This window comes from Crinia signifera, chromosome 6 (assembly GCF_055691185.1).
Source record: "Crinia signifera chromosome 6, ASM5569118v1, whole genome shotgun sequence".
NCBI classification, from domain to species: Eukaryota; Metazoa; Chordata; class Amphibia; order Anura; family Myobatrachidae; genus Crinia; species Crinia signifera.
The window spans coordinates 31,352,262-31,363,449 of NC_139222.1; the positions used below are offsets into that span (position 1 = coordinate 31,352,262).

At 47.0% G+C, this 11,188-nt stretch overlaps 1 protein-coding gene across 2 annotated transcripts in view; it reads right to left on the reverse strand.

Moving 5' to 3' along the window:
- The window catches only part of UNC93B1 (unc-93B1 regulator of TLR signaling), a 30,734-nt gene extending 26,938 nt beyond the window's left edge, over nt 1-3,796 (reverse strand). The window contains exons 1-2 of one of the 2 annotated variants that reach the window (XM_083145886.1): nt 3,641-3,796; nt 106-236 (exon numbers count right to left, since the gene is read on the reverse strand). In XM_083145886.1, coding sequence (XP_083002012.1) covers nt 106-213 — 108 coding nt within the window. In that variant the 5' untranslated portion in view covers nt 214-236; nt 3,641-3,796. Of the gene's footprint in view, nt 1-105; nt 237-3,550 lie in introns of both variants that reach the window. The other variant, XM_083145887.1, reaches the window with a different exon arrangement.
- Nucleotides 3,797-11,188: the final 7,392 nt, after the last annotated feature.

Consider the following 11,188-nt stretch of genomic DNA (forward strand, 5'->3'; position numbering starts at 1 on the left):
AGCCTGGAGGGGGAGGGACTGACTAGCGGGGAGGGGGTAGAAGTCACTATTATTAGGACGCCAGCGGCAGTAAGCACTGTGCATTACATGTCATGGCACACTTACCTGTTCATGAACTCCATCCAGCACCGCTGTGTCTTGTGGCAGAGCCATCAGGGAGCAGCCATCTGCCGCTATTCCATTAATGGAGGCGTCTTGATACAGCTGCGCCATGGCCTAGGACACTGCGCCTGCTCCTTTAAATGCAAATGATATAATGAGCGTCCTGCCTGGCATTGCAAGTCTACAGCATCCATTGTGCCCAAATACACTGCTGCCACATATTCCTGGCATTCCGGTGAGATCCCAGCCTTTGTTGTTACCTAACATTGGGCAGAATGTACTAAGCATTGCTTCTGCGATGTGGTACATCCCACCACATCTATAGTCACTGCATATGTACTTACACAGCTCTCCTGATGAAAGCTGTCCTCCACAGTCCTCTGATTTTCGGCCCCAGTAATTCCTCTGAGCATGCACCCACACTGCTAAGAATTGGGGATTTGGGGGGTTAATCTGGTTCACTCACAAAGGCTAATTGCTTCTCAAATGGACAAAACCATGTGCACTGCAGGTGGGCAGATGTAACATGTGCAGAGATAATTAGATTTGGGTGAGTTATTTTGTTTCTGTGCAGGGAAAATACTGACTGCAATAAAATAACACTGCAATAAAAATTTCACTTTAAAGTAAAACCCACCCAAATCTACTTCTATCTGCACATGTTACATCTGCCCCACCTGCAGTGCACATGGTTTTGTCCATTTGAGAAGGAATTTGCCTCTAATACCCCTTTCACACTTGCAGAGCCGGGTCACACCTGGGAATGTGTTCCCGGATGCTTCCCGGAAATGTACCCTTTCACACTGCACTCAGACCTGGGATTGACCCGGGATAGCCCCATTCACACTGATCCCGGGAAATCCCAGCAAATACATATGCATGTCATTAGAAATGGACTCCAGGGCTCTGAAAGATGACATCAGCATTTGTGAGCCCAAGAAAGCTCCAACCAGCAGCTTTTTTTTAAAGTCCTGTGTCCCCAATCCCGGGTACGGGACCATTCACACTGACCGCCTCCCGGTTCGATTACGGAATCTACCCAGATTTAATCTAGATTTAGATTTGGGTGAGTTATTTTGTTTCTGTTCAGGGTAAATACTGGCTGCATTATTTTTACTGCTGGCCACGGGCGGGATGCGGGAACGTCCCAAAAAAAGGGACAGTTGGGAGGTATGCAATAAGCTGATCAGGCTGGAATTGCAAAATGGCCTCCCAAAAATGGCTGCCACCTTCTTGGATACAGATGCTAGAGGTCCGTCTAGCTATTGTAAAGGGAAGGCAGCGTGCCCAGCGCTACCTAAAAGTGTGGCTTCTGGGAGTTCTGGCATTTCGGGGAGGTTGTGTGACATCAGCTCCAGGCCAGATAGTCCTATTTCCATCGCACTGCCGATTAAGTCTCTGGCTCCTCTGAGCCTGCGACGATTTGTGCCCAGTGTAAAAACCGTTGACGGTGAGCCTGTTATGAGTTATAGATTTGTCGCCATACACATTCGCACAGCGAGCACAATAATTCGCAAGGTGGCGTCTTAACTCGAATTTCATACTTGCCTACTTTTGAAAACTAGTTTCAGGGAGATAATAGTTGGTAATAGAATTTTGCACAGTGCCCCATTGAGGGGGGTGTCATGCTCCACCCAAAGGGCGTGTCTAGTTCCATATATGGAGAGATTGTGAACATGGCACCTAAAAGCGTGGGTGTGTGCTGCTACATCTGAGAGGAATCTTTTAAAATAACTTATATCCAAATGTAGATGAGCCCCAAACCAGTTATAGTGTGTACACACGAGGGCGATATGGTTTCCGATGTTCCAGATATAGAGAACATCGGAAGCCATATCGCCCGATGCGCTGCCGATGCACGCTCCCGAGTGAGCGCAAATCGGCAGCGATATAGTGAGGGCAGGCAAGACTATATAAGGCAGATCTGCACTATATAGTTTAAATTGTCCCTCTTGCAGCATGCCGTGCTATGCGAGCCCCGATACCATCTGATCGCATCAGGACTCGCATAGCACGGCAGATCTGCCGTGTGTACGCACCATTAGTACAAGCTAATACACCTGGTAAAGTGCTGGGAAATAGTGCTGATGATTCAATGTAACTGTATTTGTCTCGGTACTTGTTTCCTAGCAGGGCGCCCACCAAGCTATTTGCTATTCTGCGTAGTGAAATCGCATTGCGATGTGTGCGATGCAATCTCAGTAGTTCATTTTGTTAATGTATTCACTGCACCCTGAGTGAAATTGCATTGCACATCCTGTAAGATGTGAGATGAGATCTCAGTAGTTCATATGGTAAAACACCTTAAACAGCACCAGTCTCCTCATCACCCCGAAGTGTGGCGAGCCCTGTGTCCTCCAACCTTTTCATACGCCCACTATCCACGCTGGCGTGGAGTTCATCTTATATAGCGTGGCGAGCGCACGCGGATTACTTTACATGTATTCCGCGTCCCCTCGCTGCGCTCGCCACACTATATAAAATCAACTCCACGCCAGTGTGGATAGTGGAGGTATGAAAAGGTCGGAAGACGCGTTCCGCTGCGCTCACCACGCTTCGGGGTGACGTGGAGAGTGGTGGTGTTTTAGCAGAGGTTCATGGGGACAGAAACGGGATGTCACTGTGTGGTGCACCCAAAGAATACGTTTTAAAATGTAACCTTTATTAATTAGATCGATAAAATGTAGTGAAACAAACACAAGACATTAAACACATAACATGTAATAAAAATGGATATCTTTATCCATGCAACGTGGGACCCCCGTTCCCTTAATAGTCATGTAATCACTTTCAATTAGTGTTCTGAGAGACTGTCTTTGAAATAAGCTTTATTAGGTCTCACTGTGTTCACGATAGAAATAATCACAATTAATTATATCAGCAAAATTACTGAAGGCTTCTGTGAGCCTAGATGGAATTAATTCTACGTGCTGTTGTGTGTCTTTGTTATGCTATATGAGGTTTACCCTGCACGAGGGACGTTCCAGCGGAGCCTCCGTGCAAGGTATATTTAGGAATAAGCCTCCGTGTAATTATCTGTGTATGTGCCACAGAGTACAAGTAGTACCGGCTAGAGCACAATCACATAGGTGGCAAAGGAGCGCAATGCTCGATCACGATTATGCCGTGCGGCCGGTTCGTGCCTCAGAAGTCAGGGGGTCGCAGTGCTACGCGTCACGCACCGCGCTTCCCTCGCTGGCTCTGGTGTTAGCGGAGCTATAAAGACACACGGACTTTAAACTAATATAATTAAGCTAGACAGATCAGAAATGCATTCAATGGGTAAGGGGAGTAGGGGGTGGCCACGAAGGTACGGTCGGCGTACGCTTCGCCACTAGCTGACTAAGCACTGGCAGCTCCTAGCTTTTGACAACATTGCAGTTACTGATCTAAAAGCAGCTAATATCAGCAACAGACAGACTGACAGCCCCCCAGCTGCGGACCCTACCTTGTCCTGTACATGAGTGACCGCCTGTCACTGTACCCCCTATCATCCCCACTGCCAGGCACGACTAGCATTCAGAAGTATATTCAGTACCTGGAAATGTCTGGCGTACTTCAATTAAGTTTCCTCCATGTGTGAAAGAGGAAGCAGCACAGAAAGTAATGGGAGGAGAGGCCTGGGCAGCTGGAGGAGGGAAGACAGTCCACACACACACCCACACACACTGCAGGGACACTACCTCACTGTACATCTCACAGATTGGATCACTTACAGAGAGCACACACAGACTGACTGAGAGAAGTCCGCTGTGGCCAGATCTGCTTTCACTTCCCTGTCCCCGTTCCTCTTTTGCAGTAGGGGTGTCTCCAAGTATGAGTCACTTTGTGTTCCCGTATTGTTACACTCTGAAAGCTGAGTTGAAATAATACGTTTTATTTTTATAAATTATTATTAATGTTATTTTTAGGAAAAAATAGTGCGTACACACTGGCCGATATATCGCCCGTTCGATTTAACGGCTGAATTATCGATGCACCATAGGCCAGTGTGTCCCATAGATATATCTGTAAACATCATCGCTCACAGATATATCGCCTCGGATGTCCAACACAGCTGGCTCCCTGCTGTGTGTACCGGCGATCCTACGGCCAGCTGTCAGTGAGTGACAGCCCAGTGGGCGGGTACAAGCAAATGAACCCCCCCCCCCCCAATTTGTCAATTCATCTGCAGATATATCTACTAGTGTGTACCCAGCTACACAGTACAATGCAATTTGGGACACGTGCTAAACAAAGACGAACCATCAGGGGACAGGACACTGAAGTAATTATTAGGGTGGCAGAGATAGATAGATATTCCAAGAAACGCACATGAGGAGAGAGGGCCCTGCTCGGGAGAGTTTACAGTCTAAATATAAATTTATTTCTAATTCTATATTTGAAGGAGATCAATTTTTTCATTGATTTTGGGAGTATGGCCAGCAGCTTTCACAATGATGACCATGTCCCCGTAGTGACAGAAAACAGGGGACGTGGCCTGCGGATGCGGCATCCCCATGAGGCCACACCCCTTTCCGGGCGCAAGTGTCCCGCTTTCACGACAACAAATGTTGGGAGACATGCAAATGACCAGCAGTAAATGGGGACCACCCCTAGTGGCAGACTAGGCTGACCAGATCATCCCTTTACACCGGGACACATGGATTACATAGGTTATGTGGCTGGCTGACTTCAATCATGCACTTCATGTGGTTTGGATCAGCCACAGAACCTGTGTAATCCAGGAGTGTCCTGGTTTAAAGGGAGAGTCTGGTCAGTGCTGTTGCCTTGCATGGTAAGCAATGGAAGGGTGCACGTAATGCAAACTATCCTTGCAGCCTCTGCAGCTTACTGCACAGGGTAACCCATAGGTGCCAGAATCTATGGGTTAATGCGTAATAGCCATAGGTTTCCCACATAGGGAAATTGCCTAATAAATGAATCATTTCAGATGATAAATGCCACAGTCAATTGAATCCTCTCTTATTTTAAATAATGGGCCAGATCTTCACAAAGTGATAAAATGGAGAGTGATAAACAACCAGCAAATCAGCCCCTAAGGGCCCCCATCCTTAGGACAAGTCGCCCCCGACTTCCCCGGCTAGATTTATCACATGTAAAAAAAAACAGGGAGCAGGGGGGGGGGGGGGGGCTGCTGGTGGGAGTAGTGGGGGCTGGGGACGCTGCGGGGGACACAGGCGGCATAGAGCCGGGCAGAGGGAGCCGGGAGCTGTCAGTGCTAGAAAAAAAAGCCTATACAATGAATGGGCAGCCTGTGATTGGCTGAGCGCTCTCTCAGCCAATTGCTGACTGGCTGGGAGAGCGCTCAGCCAATCACAGGCCACCCATTCATTGTATGGGCTTTTTTTTTTTATTCAGTACTGACAGCTCCCGGCTCCCCCTGCCCGGCTCTATGCCACCTGTGTCCCCCGCAGCGTCCCCAGCCCCCCCCCTGCTCCCTCCACCGCCGCGCCGCCCCACTAGGTCCCAAGTCGTGTGGTCGGACGTGCAGCAGGTCCGACCACCCGACGCAGATCCAATGCGCACGGGACCGCACATCGGATCTGAGGGGACATCAAAACTAGCCGATTTTGGCCAGATCCGACTGATCTGGCCGAAATTGGACCAAAATCGGCTAGTGTATGGGGGCCTTAACTGCCATTTTCAAACCTAGAAAAGAGGGACCAACCAAGGTTGGTGTGGAGCGCTTACCAGGGGTGGTTTTGGTCAAATAGCTGCTGCTTAAGGGAGTAGTCAGCTCCCAAATAGAAAAAGGCAATTTAAATAAAAAGTGAAGCAGCGCTGATATTACAATGTAGCAAATTTATTACACAGTAAAAACAAGAATAAAATACATTAGATGAACCAATTGGTGCAAAAACAATGACAAAAATATATATAGACTGGACCCAGTTATAGTCACCAATGATGAATGGTAATGAAACCTGCTCTGATCCAGAGGAATTGGAGGGAGTCCTTTACGGCCACTTGAATGGTATCCTGAAGCGGAGATGTTAATATGGACTACAACCGATGGCACGAGTGGAATTAGCCTAATCGGGAGTCCCGCTGATGTAGAAGGTCAGGTGTCCAGACAAGGAATGTTGGCTTGAGACTCTCAGAAAGGTCAACTTTAGAACAGAAGTTTTTAGCAGGTGGAGCAGTCCTTGGTGCAGATGGAGGTTTTAAAGGTGAAGTGGGTCCAGGCAAGGGGTGTCACCAACGCGTTTCGCAGTTCTCAGACTGCTTTGTCAAGGTGTCTGTTTGGGTCAATGGGAGCCATTTTTATACCTGACTGCCCATGTGTTAATTTGCATACCACATTGGTTCAAAATACAAAAATATATAAAAACACTGAATAGAGTTACTCGGAGACAAAAGACATTGAACATGATTATACATTGATAATAAGATGACTATTTTAATTCAAATATAAGCCAAAAAACGCATTTATAAGACAAATGGTATATAAAGCACTTCCGGGTTATTACTAGTATAACTTCCGGTTTTTGGCTGATCGTTTATAGAAACCTATTGTTAGAACCTACAGTGGTGATATAGCGTGTAGTGAGTTTATTGGGAGTATGGCTAGTATATAGGGTAACATCCCATTTATTCACATATATATTGTAGCTAAAAAAGCGTAATTTGTGCAGATCGCGGAACCCGGAAGTGACGTTACGCCCGGCTTTAGTCGGTGCGCACGTCACTTCCAGTCCTATAGTGTATGCGTCCAGTTGCCATGGATACCTGGTTAGGTCGGAAGTGACGATACGCCGAGCTACAGCTTTTTCAAACCTAACCTGTAACATGGGTAACATACTTAAGTAGGGTACACACCAGAACGATTTGGACACAATTCCCCCAATTTCAATACAATCTCAACCGATTGTATGTAAACTGGGCATGTTTTATATCCGATTCCGATGCGCCTCCCCGCTGGTCGTTTCATCGCTTTGCAGATCCTACCTGCTGCAGTCAGGATTTGAAAACGACCCCTCAACTGGGTCCAGATCGGATCTAGATCCAGATCGGAATCAGATGCAGATTGTGTGCTCCAGCAGATCGTGGGACCATCGTACGGTCATCTTTCGATGGTGTCTACCCAGCATTAGAAAACATATACACACACACACTAGTAAGCAAATGCTTTGAAATCTAGTCTTCTACCTTGTGATTGCCTCTGTGATTGTGCATGTGCGAGAGAGAAAGAGATGTAGTTTTACTCGCCACTAAAAGATGGCAGTGTTTTGGAGACACACAATCAGACACTAGACATTATATATATATCACATATTTTCCTTTCTGCGTGTGTGTTAAGCGAAAGCGGCAACCTCAGTTGTGCATTTGCACATGCAACGTGTAACGGATACTACTGGAAGCATGGGGCCTAATTCAGGCTGCAATTGTTGCAGATGGACAAAACCATGCTGCGCTGCAGGTGGGGCAGATGTAACAGGTGCAGAGAGAGTTAGATCTCGGTGAGGGGCGTTCAAACTGAAATTGCAGTGCAAGAATGAAGCGGCCAGTATTTACCCTGCACAGAAACAAAATAACTCCGTTCCATCTGCCCCACATGCAGCGCAGCGTGGTTTTGTCCATCTGCAAAAATCAAAGCCTTGCTTACAATTCTGAATCAGGCCCATGGACTCCACCATTAGTTATCGCCATGCTCTATCCACCTGTGTGCCACCTGGTCCCTGCTGTGTTCCCAACTCATGAGTCGCGCACTGCTGGCCAACCTGTACTCTACTCTCAGAATGTCTGGAAGGCTCCTGCAAATAGATGTGCCCTGTCGCAGTAATATGAAGACCCCTGATTCGCTTCATGGCCCCGCCTATTGCTTGGTCACACTGCCCCGCCCCCACGGGGATTATGGTAATGAGGGGCATGTGCACAGTCTCAATGGGGGGAGGGAAGAATTATGTGAAATGTGGAGGTTTGTGGTAGATCACAGAAGTTTAAAAGGTCTTGCTAAATGGTCTATTCATTAGGCCCCACCCCCAACAGAGTATTAAGGCCCCCATACACTAGGGCGACTTGTCCTTAGGACAAGTCGCCCCCGACTTCCCCCTGAGCTTCCCCGGGGGAGCTTGATTAGATTGGCACTTGATGTGCCATTTTTTACATGTGATAAATCGTCTCGATTTATCACATGTAAAAAACCCGGGGAGCAGGGGGGTGGGGCTACAGAGCAGGGGGGCTGGGGACGCTGCGGGGGACACAGGCAGCATAGAGCCGGGCAGAGGGAGCCGGTAGCTGTCAGTGCTAGAAAAAAAAGCCTATACAATGAATGGGCAGCCTGTGATTGGCTGAGCGCTCTCTCAGCCAATTGCTGACTGGCTGAGAGAGCGCTCAGCCAATCACAGGCCGCCCATTCATTGTATGGGCTTTTTTTTTTATTCAGTGCTGACAGCTCACGGCTCCCCCTGACGGCTCTATGCCGCCTGTGTCCCCCGCAGCGTCCCCAGCCCCCCCTGCTCCCTCCACCGCCACGCCGCCCCACTAGGTCCCAATTCGGGTGGTCGGACGTGCAGCAGGTCCGACCACCCGACGCAGATCCGATGCGCACGGGACCGCGTATCGGATCTGAGGGGACATCAAAACTAGCCGATTTTGGTCCGATTTCGGCCAGATCCGACTGATCTGGCCGAAATCTGACCAAAATCGGCTAGTGTATGGGGGCCTTAACCCTACATTTGTGGGTCTGGGTTGAATGGAGCCAAATTATGTATTTCCAGAGATTTCAACTTGCCCCCTTCCCGGGCCCTGCAATTACTAGTTATAATTATCACAACATCTTGTCCACTTTACAAGCAAGTCACCTACTGTTCCAGGCCTGTGGGGAAGTACCCATGAGATTGTGAAACCCAGAAGTGCAGACACAGCAAAAGATCAATTACAGGGAGAACTGCCCTTTGCAACACTTACCACATTTGTTAGTACATATGTGTATAGTACCTATGCTATGCTGCCATAGGGCAAAATCTACTACGAATATCACTATGGGGGTTATTCTTATTCACTCGCAAAGACAAATTCCTTCCCAAATGGTCAAAACCATGCTGAGCTGCAGATGGGGCAGATGTAACTTGTGCCGATGCTGGTATTTTTTTTTTACAACTTGTACTAGAATACGCCTAGTATACGATCATATTTTTAAATACCACTTGATAATAAATTTTGAAATGACATTGCAGGAATGTAAAATCCAAGGCATATTCTTTCGATGGCGTATTAATTCGTATTTTTGATAAAATACGGTCGTAAAATACTAAGGTTATTTCACACTGGTAAATTACAAAAAGACGAATACGTGCCCGAATACGCCAATGCCTACTGTATTGTGCCTAGTAAATCTCCCCATAGTGTCTTATTTCCAGACTAGAAACTGAGGAAGGTGCTGTGGAAGTGCTGTATGTGCTGTGCACCTAGATTTCCATCAGTGGTGCATTCATTTGCGGAGGAAGATGGTGGCTGTTTACATGGGCATGCAGAAGTGGTTTTTTTTAACCCACTTGTTCATTCGTCACCATCTCAGTGGGCATAGTGTTAGTTTATAATAGATTGCCGAGCGAAGCAAGGCACCGTCCCTGAAGCTTGAGCAGCTGCCCATTACTCATGCTTTGCCTGCGGAATTTAATACAGCAAAACTATGAAGTCCAAATCCAGGGGCGTTGCATTGTTACTGATGCAGTTTTAAAGTCGGTCACATAAGACGCAGCTAATCGGCGGCACTGAAAGGCTGCAGTTTAGGAAATAAAGCCCCAAGGATTTAGAGGTTTTACATACCAGCAGGACGGTAACTTCAAGTGTAAAACAAAAGCCATATTGGAATGGATTTAGGCCCTTATTCTGGTTGGACTCGCTCGGGCCGCGAATTCGCACCCTTGCGAGTCAACCAGAAGCCGCCCTGCGAATGGTGGTACAACCCCCCCCCCCCCCCCGACTTCGCCCGGCGGGTTCGTTTGCCCGGCATGCGGATGGATGTGTTGCATAAACATCCATTGGCATGCCAAGGGAACCTCCCCCATCATGGTATGTAATGGATCACTATTTTTAGCTATCAATGGTTATCCATGATCTTTGACTGAATGGCCCGAGGGCCAATCAAAATGTGGGGGCGGTGCTATGCTCCATGTCCCGACACATTGAAGAAAAAAAAATAAAAAATAAGAAACATCGGTTCGCTTTTGCCATTGATGTTGGGAAACCATTTGATTCTCCCACATCAATAGCAAAAGTATTCAACATTGGCCATAAACCAATGATGATTTCAAATCATCGATGGTCAATGGAAATCCCTAGTTGCAATCTGGGATCCAAAATCACTACCATTGGTTCCCCAAAGTCAGTCAGCTGAGTAAGAATCAGCTTTCGAAGCTGGTCAATGGAAGTGGGGACTGCCAGGGAGGATTTGGGGGAGAATAAGTCACAATTGAGACAGAACCAACCTCAGATAAGACCAAATCTGAATTTCCCCAGAGGTCGGAGTGGATCGTTGTGAGCTGCAGGCTGGACCACTATTGTTGTCACACGGAATTGGCATAAGTATTGACCACAAAATATGTGCACATTAATGTGGGGACTAAAAAACAGTTCAACAAGAAGGACTAACCCATAATTGCATGCATTTAATAATCATTAACAAAAGCATCCTGGATGGAGTGATAGATTCTGGGGAATATCCCTTTTAGTATAGGTTTGTAAGTCCTGTCTGTCTTAATAGTTGGCCAACATGATTTGATTGGAATTAATTGTTTTAAATAAATAGTAGTATTATCTAACACAGCGCTGCTCCATCTTTTTTTTCTTGTTTGTCTCTACTCATTTAAAGGGCTTTGGTAATCCCCCTTTCAGGGTGACAGCTGCAGTGTTGGATAAACCACAATCAGCGCTCAGTATCATATTGTTGTTTCATTCCTCTCCGCCCCTTTAATGCCACTCCCACCAATCAGGATTAGATAATGTTGTTCATAGCAACCAAACATTCTAGAAGATGCTAGCTAAGCGATAAATACAATCCGATTGTCTTGCTGTAATGCAACCAGACAGATGAAATACTCTTATTAACGGAATTATTTAAGCTTATAAAAGATGGCTC